General features: G+C 45.3%; 1 protein-coding gene across 3 annotated transcripts in view; it reads right to left on the bottom strand.

Moving 5' to 3' along the window:
• Positions 1 to 21,925, bottom strand: part of MYT1L (myelin transcription factor 1-like) — a 557,824-nt gene that overhangs the window by 175,452 nt on the left and 360,447 nt on the right. For all 3 annotated transcript variants that reach the window (XM_011989525.1, XM_011989526.1, XM_011989527.1), the window contains exons 6-8: positions 18,470 to 18,524; positions 18,264 to 18,297; positions 17,911 to 17,973 (exon numbers count right to left, since the gene is read on the bottom strand). In XM_011989525.1, the coding sequence (XP_011844915.1) occupies positions 17,911 to 17,973; positions 18,264 to 18,297; positions 18,470 to 18,524 (152 nt within the window). The remainder of the gene's footprint in view (positions 1 to 17,910; positions 17,974 to 18,263; positions 18,298 to 18,469; positions 18,525 to 21,925) is intronic.

The raw sequence follows: 21,925 nt of genomic DNA, 5'->3' as shown, positions 1-21,925 counted from the left end.
GTTTCCCAGCGCAATCTAAAGCTGAGTAATGGGTACAAGTATACGGTTTGACAGAGGAAATACGAACTAAGGTTAGATAGGTCAGTAGGGTGACTGCAGTTTACAATAATGCATTGTGTATTTCAAAATAGCTAGAAGAGAATAATTTGGATGTTTCTAGCATAAAGACAAATATTTAAGGTGATGTAAGTCCCAAGTACACTGATTCGATCTCCACAAATTACAAGAATATACTAAATTATCACATGTACCATGAAATATATGTATCTATTACACATCAATAAGAAATGAATTGCATTGTCCATTATATCCTGTTAATTTTTAGGACACAATGTTATAATGTACTAACACCTTGCATGCATTTTTCTATTGCTAGAATGTTAATCTAGAGTAGACTGTGTCTGTCACTAGCGTCTGCACAGCTCCTAACCCCAGGGAGGCACAAAAATCAATTGTTGAGTAGGTGTTTAAATAAACAAATAAATATTTGACAAAAAGTTATGGAATATTAAATGTGCAATAGTGTTATGTCTAAAAGTCAACGTATATACCTTAATTGAAAAATATGTTATTGCTAAAAAATGAGAATGATCACCCTAGCCTTTAGGGCGTCCTAATCTTTCCGCTGGCGGAGGGTCTCGCCTTGACGCCAATGGCTGCTGACTGATCTGCGTAGTGGTTGTTGAAGCCTCGGGTGGCTGTGGAAATTTCTTAAAATAAGATAAGGAAGTTTCTCACATCGATCGAGACTTCCTTTCAAGAAAGATTTCTCTGTAGCACATGGTGCGATTTGATAGCATTTTACCCACAGTAGAACTTCTTTCAAAATTGGAGTCAGTGCTCTCAAATCCTGCCACTGCTTTATCACCTAGGTTTATGGAATATTCTACATCCTATGTTGTCATTTCAACGACGTTCACAGCATCTTCACCAGGAGTAGAATTCATCTCAAGAAACCACCTGCTTTGCTCAGTGCTAAGAAGCAACTCCTCATCCATTTGGGTTTTATCCCGAGATTGCAGCAATTCCATTCCATATTCTGGCTCCACTTCTAATTCCAGGTTTCTTGCCATTTCCACCACATCTGCAGTGACTTCCTCCTCTGAAGTCTTGAACTGCTCAAAGTCGTCCACGAGGGTTGGAATCAATGTATTCCAAATTCTTGTTAATGTTGACATTCTGACCCCCTCCCATGAATCACGAATGCACTTACTGGCAACTGGAATGGTGAATCTGTCCCAGAAGATTTTCAATTTACTATGCCCAGGTCCATCAGAGGAATCACTCTCTATGCCAGATGTAGCCTCATGAAATATATTTCTTAAATAACAAGCCTTGAAAGTCAAAATTACTCCTGACCCATGGGCTGCAGAATGGACGCTGTGTCTGCAGGCGTGAAGCCCACACTCACCTGCTTGTGCGTCTCCAGCAGTGCTCTTGGGTGAACAGGTGCATTGCCCATGAGCAGTAAGAAACGAAAGAGAAAAATGTTTCCCCCTCGGGAAGTAGGTCTCAACAGTGGGCTTAAAATATTTACTAAATCATGCTGTAAACAAATGTGCTGTCAACCAGGCTTTGTTCTTTTATTTATAAAGTACAGGCAGAGTAGATTTAGCATAATTCTTGAGGGCCTTAGAATTTTCAGAATGTAAATGAGCATCGGCTTAAATTTAAAGTCACCAACTCGATTAGCTCAGAACAAGAGCGACAGCCTGTCCTTTGAAGCTCTGAACCCAGATATTGACTTCTCCTCTCTAGCTATGGAATTCCTAGATGGCATCTTCTTCCAATAGAAGGCTGTTTTGTCCACATTGAAGATCTGTGGTTTAGTGTAGCTACCTTCATTAACGATCTTAGCTAGAGGTTCTGGGTAACTTGCCACAGTTTCTCTATCAGCACTTGCTACTTTACCTTGTCCTTTTAAGTTATGGAGACAGATTCTTCCCTGAAACCTCATAAGCCCACCTCTGCTAGTTTTACACTTTTCTTCTGCATCTTCCTCGCCTCACCTTCACAGAACTGCAGAGAGTCACAGCCTTGTTCTGGATAGCCTCTAGCTTTAGAGAAGGCTGTAGCTGGTTTGATCTTCCATCCAGACTGCTCAAACTTTCTCAGCAATAGGCTGTCTCACTTTCTTATCATTTGTGTGTTCCCTAGAGTAGCGATTTTTCCTCTAAGAACCCTCCCTTTGCATTCACAAGTCGGCTGTTTGGCACAAATGGCCTAACTTTTGGCCGGCGTTGGGTTTTGGCACGCCTTCCTCTCTAAGCTTAAACATTTCCAGCTTTTGATTTCAAGTGAGAGATGTGTGACTCTTCTTTTCACTTGAACACTTAGAGGCCACTGTAGAGTTGTTATTCAATATTATTGTGTCTCAGGGAATAGGAAGGCCTGAGGAGCAGGGAGAGGTGGTGGGCTGGCCGGCTGGCAGAGCGGTCAGAACACACAGCAATTACAGATTAAGTTTACTGTCTTACACAGGCACGGTTCCTGGTGCCCCCAAACAATCACAGTAGTAACATCAAAGATTACTGATCACAGGTCGCCATGATAGACATAAAAATAATGAAAAGGTTTGAAATATTGCGAGCATTATTGACACGTGGTACAGAGACGCTGAGTGAGTATGTGCCGTTAAAAAAATGGCATTGATGGACTTGCTTGGTCAGAGTTGCCACAAACCTTCAGTTTGTACATATCAGACCTTCACTGCAAACTGCGATAAAGCAACGTGCAACCAACAGGGTGTGCCTGTAATGGCGAAGGTTGCTCTAAGAAAACGCCTCCAAAATACTTTGAATTGTTTATTTTTATTCTTTGATCCAAAGAAAAACAAGGGTAAAATTTTCTACTTAAATCTTAACTAGATTTATTTTGTGTTATTATATATTTTTAGATAATATTTAAAAAACAACAGACCGCATTAAGGACCTAAGAATAAAATAACTTTCAGGGGTTTGGGTACGAACACTGATCCTCAGAGCCCTCCTTATCTCCTTATCTCCAGCCCGCAGTTTCCCTGTCATGTCACTAAACAGGTGTCTGTGCTTCTGGAAAGGCTTCCGGAGGCGGGTCTGAGGTGTCTGGGACAAGGCTCCCGCTGGCAAGGAGCTCGGGTCACGGGCAAGGAAGACTGGCAGCCGTGGGTGCAGGAAATCGCCACAGGCAGCACTCACCACGCAACCCTCACTGTTCTAGGAGAGCCATTCTCCATTTGCCTGGGGTGAAAATGGCTGTGAGAGCTCTCAAACCATCAGTGCCCAGAAAATTAAAATCACCAGAACATTCCGGTCGCCAGCAACACTACTATGCACAGAGCTGGGGACTGTTCCCAAGACCCAGGGATCAGGCAGGGAAGAGGAGGATGCAGACTCTGTGACCTGCAGAAGATGAGCTCTTTGTTTGGAAGGACCTGGAGTTTATCGGGGATGGGGGAGGCTGGGCACAGAGGGGTCCCATCGCCCCCGCCCTGGAGTGTCCCTTTTTCACATGTGGGAAGCCAGAGAAGAGAGTAGGCCATCCCTCTGCCTTTCGGCATCATAGCTGGTGACTGGGCAGATGAAGGCTCCCCCATCATCCCGACCTTAAATTCGAGGCCTCACGAATGCATGTGGGCACCACGGGCTGATTCAGGATTCAGGAGAGCTGGCCGGTGGGACACACAAATGCCCAGAGCTTGCTGCTGCTTTTCAGTGGCCCTGTCTGGGCAGCAGACAAGGCACTCAAGGAAAGGCTTTGCCCGGCATGCAGGGCAACTGTTCACAGACCCGAGGCTGCCAAGCCCCCGTGTGAGACAGCTACGTGCCGGGTGGCCCCGCCAGGGCACCAGGACTGCCTGCTTCATGACGCCCTGGGGCCTGCACTGCGGCTCTGCCTGCTGGCTCTGGGGTCTGGCCACTCAGCTCCCCTTGCAGGCTCCTGTGCTGGGAACAAGAGGCCCTGACACCCCTCGAGGGGCACGAGATTAGTATTTTCTACTTTCTGCCTGGCAGGAAGCATCACCACTGCCTGGTGACCTATTCCTTTATTCAGCTACGGCACACACCACTCCCAGGATGAGCCTGGGCGCTCCTCTAACGCTGAGTGAATGAGATCACTCGCAGGAAGAAACGGGTATCGCTCACCACTCTTTCTTCCAGAATTTTCTAGCAAAGGCATTGTTAAATATAATGATCACTCCTTTAAAAGTGATCCTTTTAAAAACAAGACAATTCTGTGTTTGAATAAGAAGGCAGCAATTTGAAAATCATTATATTCCCTATGTTCTGTAGTAGGACAACAGGGACATCCCCTGATTCTGCTGGTGGGGTGTAAACAGGTCTGATCTTCCCGGAGAGGCTCTGCTGGAAAGGGAACCCTCCGTGCCCTCCCCTCCCTCACCCCAGCAATTCTCCTCCTGGTCATTCAACCCGGGGAAGAAGCACAAAGACACAGACATTGTCTGCAAAGATACTTTTCCCACTTCATGCGGAATATGGAGACGTTTTATGAAAACTAAATACATTTGAACAATAAAAGAAATGCATAAATAACATTACAGCCACAGGATGAAAGCCAGCCATGAAAATTAAAACTAAAACATTTAATGGCTATTTGGAAATAAGCTCATGTTATAATGTTAAGTGAAAAAAAAGAATACAAAATACAAAAAAATTTACATCGATTATATGAGACTAATTCAGAAAAGAAGAGCAAAACTGTCTTAAAAAATCAGAGGAAAAATCTAGCAGCAGTTTCCAATACCCTGGATGAATGGCACACTGTGACTCTGAAACAATAGATATATATTTTCTTCTCACTTTTTAGCTAGATGTGTTGATATTGGGAAGCAATGACCACCAGCAACTTTTTTTCTTTCCTTTTTTTTTTTTTGAGATGGGGTCTTGCTGTGCTGCCCAAGCTGGAGTGCAATGGCCGATCCCGGCTCACTGCAACCTCCACCTCCCAGGTTCAAGCAATTCTCGTGCCTCAGCCTCCTGAGTAGCTGGGATTACAGGCACTCACCACTACGCCTGGCTAATTTTTGTATTTTTAGTAGAGACGGGGTTTCACCATGTTGGCCAGGCTGGTCTCGAACTCCTGACCTCAGACAATCCGCCCGCCTTGGCCTCTCAAAATGCTGGGATCACAGGCATGAGCCACCACGCCTGGACTTTATTTTTAAAATTAATTTTATTTCTATGGTTTTGGGGGTACGAGTGGCTTTTGGTTACCTGGATGAATTGTGACAGAACAGACACTAATAACAGGCTGTCATTTGTGTCACTTGCATTATGAGTTCTTTCATCATTTCCTTTTTAGTCCTCGCTTTAATCCTCAGCAGTCCTTGAGCCAATGTATTTCTTTTGGTTTCTATTGCCAGTAATACCCTCGGGGAGAATCAGTGAAGAACATTTAAGAAGCAAACTCTTTTTAGCTTTTCAGGTTCTAACATGTTTCAAATACTGGAAAGCCCCATGGTTGGTGCCCTCTTCCCTGTGAGGCCTGTGCTGTGAGTGGGGTTGCGTCCCCAGGGCAGTGCCCACCTGGCCTGTCTGGCCTTCAGGGTTCCCTGCGTTTGGGGATGCACCTAGATGCACCCTCTGGGAGGCGGCCCGGGGTGAACGTGTGCTAAAGGGCCCTGACTCACTGGTTCAGCCCCAGAATCTCCTTTGCCAGGCTTTCACATCCTCCCCCTTTCCTCCTTTATTAGAAATCAATTTGGGTTAATTTAAGAAGCTTCTCTGCCAAAACCATACTAGCCTCAGGGAAAGTTCAGTTCATTAGTCACTCAAAGCAGGTGCACCTTATTCTAATAATGCGATGAGTGCTTTCTGCGCAGCTGCAGCAGGGACCCTGGGCCTGACTGGAGCTGGAGGAAGAAAAGGTCATTCCAAGGTGGAAGAGGACAGGGTGGGGGGCCTGTGGTCAAAGGAGGGTAATAAAGGTCATTCCTGGGTGGAAGAGGACAGGGTGGGGGGCCTGTGGTCAAAGGGGGGTTGTTTTGTTGCAGCAGGAGAGACGGGGTGCAGCGAGGCAGAAGGCCCCGGGCCCTGCCTGGGAACAGCGAGCCCTTCTGGAATGTCGCTGTTGTTATTACCAGGATTAGGAGGCAGCAGAAGGGCTTCCTGTGGGGGAGGGCAGGAGCCTACACTCCACTTCTACAAAGCGTCCTGCTGGCTGTGTGTCCCCAGGGAGCCTGGGAGGAGAGGAGTTTCCTCAGGCCTCTGCACTGCTCCCTGCTCACTGCACCCCAGGAGGGGAAGAGGGGGCAGAAAAGAGAGGAGAGGCCCACAATCTGCATTCCTGGACACAGTCAACTCCACCCACCTGACAAGGAGTGGCAAGGAGGCTGTGTCCAGGGTGCTCAGGGAAGCCCAGCCCCAGGGCCCGCAGCTGGGCCCCTCCAGCGGTGCCGCACTCTCTGCTCGTCAGACCTTACCCCGTGGAGGTTGGACTAAAGCTCTGGACTCCCCAGCCTTCCTGACGATAAATGCAGCCATTAGGATTCACTACCCTCTGCCCTCTCTGCGTGCCCGCTTCCCTGGCTCCCCAGAGAACACCCGCACTTTATTCAGAAGCATGAGAAGCTGCAGGATTGGTCAAGGGAATAACAAGGTGATCCAGGCATCGCTGAATCGCTATGCATTATTTATGAATAAAATTTCTTCCAAGATGTTCATTTCCCCTCCTCTCCTCCCTAGAGTTTCAGGAAATGCATCCACTTGTATAGGAAGCGTGTGTCTGGTGATGTCAAGTAGCGCATTAGATAATTTTCACGGCCCTGTAGAGTGGCTACCGAATTACAAGGAACGGATCTTTTAAAATCTGTTGTATTATGTAGGGGAGCTCAGCTTCCCTCAGCAGGAGACAGAAGGTGCGTTTATCTTAAGAATGCATCCAGAGGCTTGCGAAGGCTCATGGAGAGCCTGCCGGGCCCCCAGGCAGTCCCTTTTGAATAAGGGCCAAAGGGGGCCCTAGGATCCTACAGAGACTCTGGGTTGCATCCAGATTCCCTTCCAGCTGAGATGCCTTTGTGGTTGGCTCCTCACCGGGCTCTCTGTAGGCAGAGGCTGCAGGGCACACACAGCCAGGCGGCCACAGGGCCTTGCTCTCTCAGACCCCATCCTGTCCACTGAAGACATGTGGATGGCAGCTGGGCGGGGGGCAGCTCTGGGCCACCCAGAGCCTCTGGGCCCCTCCTGCGTGTGCAGCAGAGGCCTGGCTCCCGAGGTGCTTCTGGGGCACCCCAGAGCAGGCCAGGCTGAGTCCAGAGAAGCTGCTGCCCCACGGTCCTGACCCCACTCCAAAGCGGCTGTCCCTTCCTTTCTCAGAAAACAGTCTGCTTCACTGTTCTTAAATACTGCCTTGCTTGCCAGCTACATCAATCCACGGAATGAGCAGAAGTGAAACGGAAGTCCCTGATTAGAAATCACCCTCCAGCACCACTGGTTTTGTTTTTCCCACCCTGCGAAGGCACTGGAAGCAGGACTACAGCCATGCTGGGCCCCCGCGGGGCATGCGGGTGAGCGGGAGGAGCTGTGGGAATGCCCCACCACTGTTATGTGGACCCCAGGTCTGTGAGCTGCAGGCAGAATGCATGCTGGTCTTCAGATTTGTCTGTGCCATCGGCTCTGTGTGTGAGTTGCTCACCCAGAATGAATTCCTCCTGTTCCCATTATCTAAACGTGCTGTTTCATTAGGAGTCTGGGCCTGTTTGTTGGCTGTGATTCTCAAACTCAGGGAGCATCAGAATCATCCCTCTGGAGGGACAGCTAAAACCCAGATTGCCAGTCCCAGCCTTAGCTTCTCACTTCACTGGTCACAGGTGACGGTGATGTTCTGGATCAGGGAACTCCCCTTGGGGAACCCTGGCTCTGGGAAGGCGACCCCGCCTCGCACTCCGGAGGAGGCTTAAGGGTTCTGAGGATGTCCGACTTGCTTGTCAGTGGCATTCAGGAATGGCTGTAGGACGCTGGTTGTTGGTATCTCTGTGAATCCTCTTTTCTTCAGGGAGCTTCTAGAAAGCCTTCCTGAAGCTCTCTCTGGACACTGGGGGCAGCTGTCCGGCCAGGAGTGGCCACAGCCTTCTCCCATGACAGAGGTGAACATGGTAGGAGGTGTAGGAGGATGCAGCGGAAGGCCTGAGTTAAGTCATCCTCAGCACTTCCTCTCAACGCCCAGTTCAGGTAAGATAATGATTCGGTGTTTAGACCAGTTTGAGGTGGGTTTCCAGGTACTGCAGCCCGCAGCATCCTAAGTCACACAGAGTCTTTCAGATGAAAACACCAGTACCTTATTGAAGCAACCTTATGACCAAGGGATTGTTTGTTTCCTCTAAATCTTTACTAATTTTGGCAGGAAGAGAATATGGAAATTGGCATTTCAGTCCTATTTTGGGGTCTAACCCTGAAAACACTGTTCTCACTGGGGCAGGTCAGAGCGGACAGAAGAAACATCCACTTCCCAGAGCTGGACCTCAGGGGCGTCTTCATGATTACTGCCCGCTCTCCTCAAGCTGTGCCTGTGAGTGACACTGGTAATAAGAGCAGGTGGACAGCCCCAGACAGGGACTCGAAGAGCCGGGTCCCAGCGATGCTCATGAACCTGGCTACTCCAGAAGTATTCCCCGTGAGTGCAGATTCCGGCCCTCACTGTACCCAGGACAGTCTTCCGAGCCAGCTTAGACGGGTGTGGTGAGAGGACTCCCACACTTTCAGCCCCGGCCCCCATCTCGCCAGCCATCCTTGCTTCTCTAACGAGTGGGGCGCACACCCCTGAGTGTACTGGACAGAGATCTCCACCGAGGAACTCATGGTATCCATGAGAGGGGCATCCTGTGGTCGGCACAGGCTCCAGGCACACAGGGTGAAGGGCTGGCTCAGGGTTCCCGGGGGCTCTGTGGTTGTGCTCTGTGGCTGCTGGGAGTTGCACAGCTGGACCACTGTCACATCAGGACTCCTCTCCACACTTCAAGATCTCCATAGTGTCTGCCCTGCATTTTCTAGAACCCCCACATGGATGAGGATGGTGAGAACTGAACTGTGGTGTTTTGGTGGGTAAACCTCAGATAACAGCTGTACTGCACGTGAATTTCTGCTGTGTATTCTGTTGATGTTTGTAAGTGCCCAAATTGTATATATTTTTAATTATTAGTTCAAGAAATCAGAACAAGATTATCATGGTGAAATCTAGGCTTGACCAATACAGGTCATACACATTACAGATTGCCCATCAGCATACTTACTGTTTTCAGTGCGTTATCTAAAAATAACTCGTGCCTTCTCCTTAAACTGGAATTATTTAAAAAATATATCTCCTTTTACCAAACATCAAAAATACGCTGTAAGCCCAGCACTCTGAGAGGCTGAGGTGGGAGGGTCACTTGAACCCAGGAGTTCTAGGCTGCAGTGAGCTCTGATCAGGCCACTGCACCCCAGCCTGGGGGACAGGGTGAGATTCTGTCCCTTTAAAAAAATTAAAATAAATAAAATCATGCTCTAAGATGCATTACATGCTTTGCATGTATTAAATCCACCAAATTAATCATGTTGCATTCACAATACAACACAGGCCATGCCCCAGAGGTGTGTCTCCTGGGGCTGACGCACTGTAGGCAGGCACCAGGCAAACTACTTTCTTTAGGATGATGACCAGGTGTTCATTCTGTACACAGAGGACTTAATGCAACAATAAAGCTGGACTGCAACCACCATCGAAAAGAGAAGGCTTTGGGCCGGGCGCGGTGGCTCATGCCTGTAATCCCAGCACTTTGGGAGGCTGAGGCAGGCGGATCACCTGAGGTCAGGAGTTTGAGACCAACCTGGCCAACGTGGTGAAACCCTGTCTCTACTAGAAACACAAAAATTAGCCGGGTGTGGTGGCGGGCACCTGTAGTCCCAGCTACTTGGGAGGCTGAGGCAGGAGAATCGTTTGAATCTGGGAGGCGGAGGTTGCAGTGAGCTGAGATCACGCCACTGCACTCCAGCCTGGGCGACAGAGCGAGACTCCGTCTCAAAAAACAAAACAAAACGAAACAAAAACCAGAAGAGGAGGCCTGAATTTTGTGCCTGCAAATCTTGTGGGTACTCAGGTCTCTGAGCAACGGCAAGCCTGAACGTCACCTGTTTGATTCTCTTCTTTACCCAAGTAAGCCCTTAGATCTTAAAATCTTTGCTCCATGTGCAACTGTGCCATGTTATCAAACTAATGTTAAGATATGCATGCCCTACCTTCTGATTTATGATATCAGTGACGAACAGTAAAAGGACGGGCGTGCATAAAGCTTAAGTCGGGGCGGGGGGTGGTGTGAGGCGTACACAATGATGTCTCATAAAGAACGAAGGAGAGCTATTCATTCTCACGGATTCATGGAGTAAAGCAGATAGCCTGGTTTGGAGGCTGCGTGCACAGAATTCTTCATAAACATCCCACAGTGCACCCCGTTGTACAGCAGCCGCACGTTAATTAGAGCATTCAGCAGACACTGCAACGTATTCCACGCACCCAAGTGGATCTTCATTTTTCACATGCAGGGCCTCACTAATTAAAATCAGCTTTGCAATTAAATGTGGAAAATTGTGTTAAACTTTCAAGCGTGGTTAGAAAAAAAATGCAATTATTTTTAGGATATTTTATTTTAATGCAAATGAAATTTCTATCTATGTTAAACCGGTAAAGGGGAGACATAGGAATTCCTATTTTTCTCGCGTCTCCCTCTCTGTTTCTTCTTTTTTTATTTATTTTTGGATTATAGATGCTCCTCTCAGTTGCAAGTTGCAGTGCTCCACATCTCTCAGCCAGCACCTGGCTCTGTTCCAGGGCTTTTAGTGAGTGCTCTCTGTCAAGGCATGAATAATACAGCCCCTAGGCTGTTGGCAGACTCCAAATGAGGCGTGCATACATCAGGAAGCAAGCCCTCGACTTTAGCTCCAGAACAGCCTCCTGTGAAGACAGGCAATTATTCACCACGCTGTGCCACGGCACTCACACCGGCAGGCAAGAGGCGTGAGGAGTGGAGAGGGGAGTCTGAGTGAGGGTGTGCGCCACAAGCCAGAGGGACCCCAGTCACGTTCTAATGAAAAGGAAAAGGAAAATCACTTGAAGATTTTAATTTTTAAGTTTCAAATGAAATGATCTGACTCAGTGTACCCGACATTGGGAAGGATTGGAACGCACTACCAATACCCGTCACCTAACTTTTGGGTGTTTGTTGAGTGTACAAAGACTCTGATGCTAAATTGCAGGGTCGGAACCCTAAGTTCAACAAACAAATAATTAAAACAGTCCAGTGAAGGCTAAATGGGAATAAAATCCATTAAATTTCAGAAATAAATCCAGAGGGATCACAAAACAGACGTGTGAAGAATGAGGCCTTCCTAGGAATTTCCCCTCTCTCTCTCTCTGGTGCGTTGGCACTTATACAAAAATCACCATTTGGAAATAAGTGTGTCCAATTCATTCTAAATGTCTTAGCATGTGTATCACTGTCGCAAGGAAGGCTAAAATTCAAATTTCTGTAATCAGTTAATATTAATCTGTAATAAATACTAACAAATTTTGATTATTCCTATTTTTAATTTTTATTGGGAAATTTTAGGAAAAGGGATTTCAGAACAGCAAGTTGACCAGTATTTTGATGATTAAATTTTGTTTCTATAGATAGATTCCATTCTAACCACCAAGTTGCACTTTGTTTTTAACACAAACAGCATTTTATATCAATATGGAAAGCCAAAAAAAAAAAAAAAAAAGATGAATATAAGGCACTAGAATTTTTCATCTTAGTCAAATGTTCAAAAATAGATTATTGCAGACATGTTGACATGTGATATTTTAGCTGGAATACCAGCATCAGTTCATGAAATAATCTGGATGAATAACAACGTCTCTTTAGCAGGTACTTGAGTCCCACTAAACAATCACCTACACAGACAGAGAGGAAGGTGTGGTTTCTTTCAACATGTCCCTGCACTTCAGGAGATAAGCAGGCTTTGGTGTGAGGATGCCGCCAGGAAATGCTGAGCCTCCAGGCCTAGCCCTGCGATGCTTCCCCTGCTCAGGTGTCTGCATTAAGCGATGAGCTCAGTAGCAGCAGGTGCAGCTCCCCAGGCCTCCCACACGGATGCAGCATTGCTCAAACCATACACTTTGGGCAGATTCACCCTACCTATCTCCACAGGGCCTTCCCAGCCAGCAAACTGCTGCCAGGGTGAGGATAAGAATATGTAGCAGCTTCCCCAGTGTCAAGGTTGGTGAGTTCTTAGTAGGGCCATTGTTTTCCTACCATCTATCCACAAAACAATAGCGGATGGTACATTGGGACAGCTTCTGTCTTCCATGTTTCAAATGCCTGGAAGCCACACGGGCTGGCTTGCACAGTTTGAAGACTGTAACACAGGGAATTACTCTCCCTTGATCTTGCGGACGGAAACTAAATCTTGGGAAACTCACTTAGGATGAAGTTTGCTTTGTGAGCTTGCGGGTCGGACACCAGGTTTGAGGCACCTGTGCCCCCAGCCACCTCTGAGTGTGGTGTGGGGAACATGGAGGTGCTTGGAGCAGCTGAATGGACTGAGCCACGTGCGTAGCCATCTAACAATGGGCACAGAAACAGGTGACCGTGTGCAGAAAAGACCACGTGAGCACGTTCCCCGGCAATGTAAGAATTACTTCTAGCCCTGCTTATAAAATTCACCGTGTTTTTGTCATATTTATATGCTAATATCGTAACACAAAAACCTCAGTTGGGAAAAGCAAAAGGCAAATTCAGGTGTCTGGCCAATAATGACGTTTCTGAAGATAAATATGTGTCATATTTGTTAGCTTCCTAGGAGGCCTGTCCCTGATGACTCAGGGTCCAAAAATGTTGACTAAGCTTGGATCCCTGCTGGGCAACGTGTGGACATTGAAACATTTTTCCTTCGGTGCCAAGAGTGTCTGTGTCTCTAAGGAGCTGACTGCTTTGATCAGATCCTGGAACTCTGTCCTTCGCCTTTCTCAGTTGGTGCCTTGGTAGCCAAGAGACCCAGAACAAAATGTAACACCACATTAACACCCCCGATGTATCCTGGGTTTTCAGTAAAATTAGGTGATCATTTCCTTATGTTTCAAATTTATATTTTGATTTAAGGTTTACCTGTGTAGTCTGTACATAGGCTTATCAGTTATTTCAAATTCTTTATAAACTATTAACACCAGTAAATAACTATAGAGATTATCTTTTGTTCAAAGACATGATTTGGAAATTAATGTAGAACATCCAATAAAATAAATATTATAACCTTACTGCTACCAAAAAATTTTAACCAGAGTTTTAAATCATGCACTCCTTTTTAAAATTATTTTCCTTCCCAGGTATTAAGCACTGGTTGATTCTCCTCTATTCTCAATATCGTACAAGCCAACAACTATACAACCATCACACACACACACAAAATCCACTCCAGCCGCTTTCAAAGAGACCCAGCACACCACTGAGGAGGGGCTAACCAAGCAGAGACCGCCAGATCCCACCACCAGATCCCACCACCAGATCCCACAGCTTTCTGAGACCCACATCAGATCCTGCAGCTGTGGCAGAGAGGGTGATGCATGGCCCCCAGAAACTGCCACAGCATCTGTCCTACAAAGCAGTAATTGTAAACTACAATTGTGAGAAACATTTACTTTCCTTAAAAATCTTCTACACTGAAACTTAAAGACTAAATGGCAGGCTGGGCGTGGTGGCTCACACCTGTAATCTCAGCAATTTTCGAGGCTGAGGTGGGCAGATCACTTCAAGTCAGGAGTTCGAGACCATCCTGGCCAACATGGTGAAACTCCATCTCTACTAAAAATATAAAAATGAGCCAGCCATAGTGGCATGTGCCTGTGATCCCACCACTTTGGGAGGCTGAGGGAGGTGGATCACTTGAGGCCAGGAGTTCGAGAGCACCCTGGCCAACATGGTAAAACCCCACCTCTGCTAAAAATACAAAAATTAGCTGGGCATGGGGGCGCACACCTGTGATCCCAGCTACTTGGGAGGCTGAGGCAGGAGAATCACTTGAACCTGGGAGGCAGAGGTTTCAGTGAGCTTAGATTGTGTCACTGTACTCCAGCCTGAATGACAGAGTGAGTCTCTGTCTCAAAACAAAACAAAAACTAAACTAAAAAACCCTGAATGGCTGGCACCATTTTATTACTTGGTATTCCTTTCCTAAAAAGGAAAAACTGATTTTCTACGTTGCTGATGCCCCACATCTACCTCAAGTTGTTTTTGGCAAGTTCCAATACTTTAACACCTCAAAGTACTGAAATACAAGCTTTTTACTTGGCTATTGCTGATGCCCCGTATGAGCAAAATGAACTTGTAGCCTTAACATAAACACATTCATTGGAAACATTCATTGTTAAAAGACCAAAAAAAGACATGTGATTTCATCAGAACCAAAACGGAGGCTTCTACTCTTTTGTCCTATTTGGAAAAAGCCTGATGTCCTATTCACACCAGGAACCTGACAGCAAATGTGAGCATCACTGCTGTGTTCACGGAGGGTATGCTGGCAGGAACGGGCAAGAATAGCTGTCGGGAAGGGGTAGCTTTTGTAGTCAGTAAATCTTTCAAAACTAGTAAAAAAGCAATGCCAGGGCCAGGTGTGGCTCACGCCTATAATCCCAGCACTTTCGAAGGCCAAGGTGGGCGGATCACCGGAGATCAGGAGTTCAAGACCAGCCTGGCCAATGTGGTGAAACCTTGTCTGTACTAAAAATGAAAAAATTAGCTGGGTGTGGTGGCAGGAGCCTGTAATCCCAGCTATTCAGGAGGCTGAGGCATGAAAATTGCTGGAACCCAGCAGACAGAGGTTGCAGTGAGCCAAGATGGCGCCGCCACACTCCAGCCTGGGCAACAGAGCGAGACTCCGTCTCAAAAAAAAAAAAAAAAAAAAGGCAGATATACCAGAAAACTTCCAAATTTAAAATAGCAGTAGTCATAGATGTTAACATATCCACGAGTCTTACCTAATTTATCAAGGGACACTTTTTAAGTTTAAGAAATTAAAATTTTATCCTTTAATTAAAAGTGATAATACATAGGCATCAAACAATAAGGCTTAGAAAATGCTCAGTGAGATTCCTCTCAAGAGAAGGCTCACACAGTGACAACATTTCTTTTCTTTTTTTTTTTTTTTGAGATGGAGTCTCACTGTGTCGCCCAGGCTGGAGTGCAGTGGCGCGATCTCGGCTCACTGCAAGCACCGCCTCCCGGGTTCACGGCATTCTCCTGCCTCAGACTCCCCAGCAGCTGGGACTACAGGCACCCGCCACCACGCCCAGCTACTTTTTTCTAGTTTTAGTAGAGACGGGGTTTCACAGTGTTAGCTAGGATGGTCTCAATCTCCTGACCTCGTGATCCACCCGCCTCAGCCTCCCAAAGTGCTGGGATTACAGGCAACATCTTTGCACCGGTTTTACATAATAAAGTCTGCCAGTCTCTTACTTTAGAATGGAGGAAACTAAAGGCCGTAGACCTTACATAAGTTGTCCAGAGCTCCTGGTCTATTAGTGATGCAGTGAAAGCCAGCATCGGGCCAAGGAACCGGGAAATAGTTCTTTTTCAACTCTACCACATTAGATCTCCTAGATAACTGTGTGTATTAAAATACTTGGTGTTCTAATAATTACATACCACATGAGTCATGGCAAAAATGATGACTTTTAAAAAATTAAACAAAAATTTACTGGAAAGAGCTCCTGGCCGGAGCATTTCCGTGACTCCTCCCTATCATCCCAACTAATGGTTCCTCTATGGCTCAGGCGCTTCTGTACTAATGAGTCAGCGGCAAGTCTCCGAAAGAAGACAAAGCCCAACTTGTTTTCAAATCAAACTCTAGGGAGCATTTCTTAAGCAGGGAAAGAGGTCTCAGGAACAGATCCATACACATATTACATGGGACACATCCATTCATTTTGCAGTGGAATGCACCTTGGTTAAGGATAGGAATGTTTCAAATTATTTGGAAACATCATGATTTTTCCTGCAAAATGATGGCTATAAAATTAAATGTAGCTCACACCTCTTTACAACTTTTTATAATCGTACATTTAAAAATAAGTAAAAGAGGTTATTTGAATTGTTTGTAACACAAAGGATAAATGCTGGAGGGGATGAAGATTCCATCTTTCATGATGTGATTATTTTACATTGTTTGCCTGTATCAAAATATCTCATATACCCCCTAAGTATATACACCTATTATGTACACATAAAAATTAGAATAAAAAATTTTTAAAAACTTTTTAGCCAAATTTAATTTTTTTTTTTTTTTTTTTTTTTTTTTTTTGAGACGGAGTCTCGCTCTGTCACCCAGGCTGGAGTGCAGTGGCCGGATCTCGGCTCACTGCAAGCTCCACCTCCCAGGTTCTCCTGCCTCAGCCTGCTGAGTAGCTGGGACTACAGGTGCCCGCCACCTTGCCTGGCTAGTTTTATTTTTGCCAAGTTTAATTTTTATATAACAGTGTAATAAAGTTTAACTACTGACTAATGAACAGATGATTAGGGGAAAACGAATTTTTCTCATGGGTGGCTAACTTCTTTTGAAAACATAAACAATGCAGTGTTTTAGACTTTTAGATTAAGTGCTGACATATATATTTCTTCATAAAATAATACTTTACTTATTTCAATTATGTAATTCAATAATTTACTATTTTATACAATAACAATCATAATATAATTGACTAAATTTAATCATTGAAATTGCAAAATTATCTGAAAAATAGCCCACAATTCCTTTGGTTTGTAACAGAGGAAGTCAGACAATCGTTTAATGAGGGGCGCTCATTAGACATTCCTGCCTCCACAAATGCTAGCATGGGGATTTGGGAATAGTTTGTAATTTTTCTTTTGATTTTACTAAAGAACAATCAAAATAATTGCTTGATGTCACTCATAATGTTTCACTAAAAAGGAAACGAAATGCAAGGCCGTGAGGAGAGGCCTCCCAGATATGCTGCAGATGCACCTGCTTTAGAATCAGTTTTGTGACCTGGGTCTGCTCACTGAGGGTTTGTTAGGCTGGAATGACCTTGGTCTTTGCAACCCAATTTGTAAAAGTAAAGCTAAAAACATATTTTAGCCTGTGAACTCTTTTACCTCATCATAATTGAAACCTTTCTATTGAAAGACACGTCTTCATGAATAGCATGGGGAAAAAAACGCTTACCAGAGAAACATCTAAAGGACTGATGTGTACCTGAAAGTCAGCCACGGGCATGTAACATATAATTCTGTCATGATACATTTTGAGCAAAATCATCACCTTCCCCCTTAGTTTCTAAAGGTTTTCCACACCCATCCCTGTCCAGACCTGAAATGCCAGTATTTACAAGATAAATGTAATCACTGCAGTCCCCAAGTCTTGCAAGCTTGATCTGCCCTGACCTTCACTAGACCTGACCTCACCCTGAAGCCGTCCAGATGTAAGAATGGGCTTAGTTTCCCAGGATGAACCTCGTTAAATGGTGGAAATGGAGTCTACAGAGAGGTCAGAAGGTCACATTTTAATTGACCGTTCATTGTTTACCATCCTGCCGCTCCCAGAATGAGGAAGTGAGGAAGGAGAAACAGGGCTCCTCGGTAAGCAGTGGGAGGCTCTCAGGGGGCCATGTGCTGAGCACCACAGATGCAGATGGGAAATGAGTTTAAGGCTGGCCTGAATTTGTGTCATCCTAAGGAAGGTCACCTATTCTGCCCATGAGATAGAACGGCTTATGTTTAACCGAGAACCCCTTCAAGAGACAAAGACTGAGTTCCAGTGAGAGAAGAGAAAGCAAGCATAACGTGTATTGCTTTCCAGCAACACCTGCCCACACATTTCATCATTAGGACGAGGTCCCCAAATCAGTCACTTTAGGCAGCACATTGTGGAAAAAAAATGCAGGCATTACCTTCTGTGTCTTGCATATTTGCCACTGACATGACCACTGCCGTCACAGCCAGGGGTGGGACAGCTGCAACAGGAAAGAACGGATTACACGGTGCCGCAGGCAGGCGGGTGAGACGGAAAGCTTCCGTGGCAGCAGAGAGGAGGGCGGCCCGGACAGAGGAGAGAAATCACACAATCCAAAGGAGGGGGCAATTCGGGGAGGCTTTTTACGAGCAAGTCTTGGGGGAATTAATTTCATCAGTGCAGCGGGGTGTGAGCAGGCCACCCATGAGCTCGAAAGTGCAGTGTACCCATTAGAAGGCGTGAATTTTCCAAACTGCAAATGGGGATGCATTTTACCCACATGGCACTAACCTGAACAGCTCTTGTATGGCTGGTTCCACGGGAACTGCAGAGAGATGGAAATAGATAACAATTTACCATCCATCACAAGCACCCCTCTTCCACAGAAAATTACCAAAAGGGTGGCGTGAAAGTGGGGTCAGAGTGAATCGACCTCGGTTCCGCAGGACGAAGGTGACCCTGAGCTGGCCTCAGGAGGCAGGGAAGCGCGGACGTACCTCGAACCCCTTTGGACCGCGTGCGATGCCGCTTCTCCTCGGTGTCCACCTCCATCTGGGGATAGATTAGCAGCAGTCAATGTGCTTATCCGGCCTGTGCTGGCCAGCCCTGTAGGGGTGGCTCGCTCTCCCTGGCATTCTATTGATGAGGCTTTAATCCTGTTTCATTCCGTGAAGGGAAGCCCTCTACAAGGGCAGGGGGTGGGTAAGACCGGGGTCAGGCAATCTAAATGTATTATTCAAACAATTATAAACAGAGGGATTCAATGTAGGGAACACTGAGTCAGGAGGCCCTTGCCCTCTATAATGGGGTAGATTTTGATGAATCTTGAAGTACCATCTATTTACTCTCTTTTCAAGAATTTGATGGAGGCATACCTGTGTGCTTCTGAGTTGTAATTTGTACCAAGAATATAACAGCCATTAGGTTTACAAGAAGGTAAATATATATATTATATATATGTATTTTTATATATCTTATGTATATATAAAACATATATTTATATATAACATATACTTTGTGTGTATATATATAAACCTTTCAGTTATAAGAATCTAAATATTATATAAACATTATATATAACATATACATTATATTTATATATACACATGCATATTTTATATGTATATAATATTTAGATTCTCCTTGTAACTGAAAGGTTTAATCTGATTAAGCGGTTAAGACAAGAGGCTGTAGGTATAGTGGAAGAACATGTTTCACCACGAGGGATGCACTCCCAATACTGTTTAGTTCCTGGAATGCAACTATCCTCCACATTTATCTAAACTGCTAGGTTTCCTTTGAGGCATCTAGACCTTCCACTCATAGGAACTAACACATCTTATACTTGAGACATTACAGATGCTTTTATATTACTTTGTGGGATCGTCACAACAATTTTGTAAGGAAAGTATTTTTATTATACCTATTTAATACACAAGAAAACTAAAATTCAGACCACCTGAGTTAAAACCAAGATCATTTGAGTAGAAGGTTTTGGAGTAGGAACCAAAAAATCACATGTCTGCCTATGCTCCCTCTAAGCCTCAGGAGCATGCTGTTGCATGGCAAATACATGTGAGTACATTAGTTCAGCAAATATTCCCACAGTACGTCAAGTGTCTGCACATGGCAAACCGGAGAGCAGAAGAACTCTACTCAAGCCGACGGGGAGTTAAGAAGAGACGAGCAGTAGAAGCTGGCCAGAGCCCCACTGAACGGCCTCTACACCGGCTCACAGGGTACACCACAGCCACTTCCTCCATGGTTTAGAGGAAGAACATTGGAACTGAGTGAAGAAGACCCATTAGATGCCTGTGGCGCTATTCGATGCACACTCCAGAAAAGAACAGGGTAGACCTGCCGCTAAAATAAACTACAGCACTAGCAAGGCACGACTCAACAGATACAATACGAACGGCATCAGAAATCCACATGGACAGTGCCTGATTTAATGTTTATATCAACTAACCAGCAGCTATTTATTGATGAATACTTTGGCTAAGTATTATGGTATCATGGGATAAAAACATACATATAATACAAACATAAGCTCATTTAATTAGCTTAAAAATCTCTTAATGGGCTATATCTATGAACAGATATAACGATGTGCCAGATTTAACATCAAAACAAAAACTTCAGCAAAGGAGGAGCCAATGGGAAGTGGAAGCCGAGGAAAGATGCTCGGGGAAAGCTGTGATCCATGAGAATTGTTTGTGTAGGTGTGAAAGGAAGGAAAGGAGACTGTCTCTATGACTTGTATCTAGAGGCTTGATATCCAGTTATTGAGTGAACGAATGAATGAATGAATGAATGAGTCCATTTGCTGGGAATGCTGCAGGTCAAGGAGGTGCCTGAGGTGGAATGTTGGAAAGACAACACTGGATGGCTCACACGACAGGCCTGAGCCAGGGCCGTGTGCAGAGGTGGAAGGGATGTCCCGGGAGGCCCCGCTGGTCCAGCTGAATAGACAGCTGCTGGCCTTTCCTGAGCATGGGGAGGACGAGTTGCAAATATGTTTTAGGAAAAAACAAGTTAGTGGCAGCTTGAGAGAGGGCATGGAGGGGGCAGGCAGTGCAGTTGGGAGCAAGCTGGGAGGAGACCAGCAGTCGCCTAAGAAGAAAGGGCTTGGGCAGTGGCCTCAACAGCATCTGTGGCTTAGTCCCATCATCAGTCAATTCAGGAACATAGTTGTCTGGGAAAGAAAGAAATGGGTTTAAAAAGCTTTCTGATGGAAGAATTCACACAACACAATGGCTCATCAGGCAGCTTTTGGGTTTTCTGTCCTTTCCTATGACTTGAAGATATGCCTGGGATATGAAACTCTGACTGTGGCCACATTACGTGGATTTGACATTTAAATAAATAGCACCCCGAGTAACACATCGATGCTCTGAAATTGCTATTCAACATGAAAATACTTCAAAACACCAGAAAATTCTAGCAAAGGGATGTAGGGCCAAAGTGACATGAGGCAGAGATGAACTAAGAGTCAAGAAGCCTAAAGTGATGGCGAAAACGCCATTCACATCCACGAGAAACGGTGTTTCCCGGGGTCCCCCGCCCTTGTCACAGGCCATTCACATCCACGAGAAAAGGCGTTTCCCAGGGTCCCCCGCCCTTGTCACAGGACTGGGGATGCAGAGATAATGGGGTAAAATCGTATTCTTTAAAGAATTCAAAATTGAATTAAAACCTTTAATGAAGGCCTACACGTTGAGAAACATTCTCCAGGGGCTGTGGTGGAAGCTTGGATGAGGCTTCCATTGGATTCCATGGATTCCATTCCATCATTCCATCGGACGAGGATTAGGAAGAAGAAAGAGAAATTTCCTGGAGAAACTGATATTTGGGCTGAATTTTAAAGGTTAATTGGATGTTTCATTCTGGTTTAGTCTTGGGAGGGTGTATGTGTCCAGGAATTTATCCATTTCTTCTAGATTTTCTAGTTTATTTGCATAGAAGTATTTATAGTATTCTCTGATGGTAGTTTGTATTTCTATGGAATCGGTGGTGATATCCCCTTTATCATTTTTTATTGCATCTATTTGATTCTTCTCTCTTTTCTTCTTTATTAGTCTTGCTAGCAGTCTATCTATTGATCTTTTCAAAAAACCAGCTCCTGGATGAAGCTGAATCCCTGAATAGACCAATAACAGGCTCTGAAATTGAGGCAATAATTAATAGCCTACCAACCAAAAAAAGACCAGGACCAGAAAGATTCATAGCTGAATCAGAGGTACAAATGTCAGAGGTACAAAGAGGAGCTGGTACCATTCCTTCCGAAACTATTCCAAATAATAAAAAAGATGGAATCCTTTTCCCTAACTCATTTTATGAGGCCAGCATCATCCTGATACCACAGCCTGGCAGAGACACAACAAAAAAAGAGAATTTTAGACCAATATCCCTGATGAACATCGATGTGAAATCCTCAATAAAATACTGGCAAA

Source organism: Mandrillus leucophaeus, unplaced genomic scaffold, assembly GCF_000951045.1.
Source record: "Mandrillus leucophaeus isolate KB7577 unplaced genomic scaffold, Mleu.le_1.0 Scaffold355, whole genome shotgun sequence".
In the NCBI taxonomy this organism is placed as follows: Eukaryota; Metazoa; Chordata; class Mammalia; order Primates; family Cercopithecidae; genus Mandrillus; species Mandrillus leucophaeus.
Note: the sequence above shows the minus strand (reverse complement) of the source record. Positions and strands in the feature narration are given on the sequence as shown.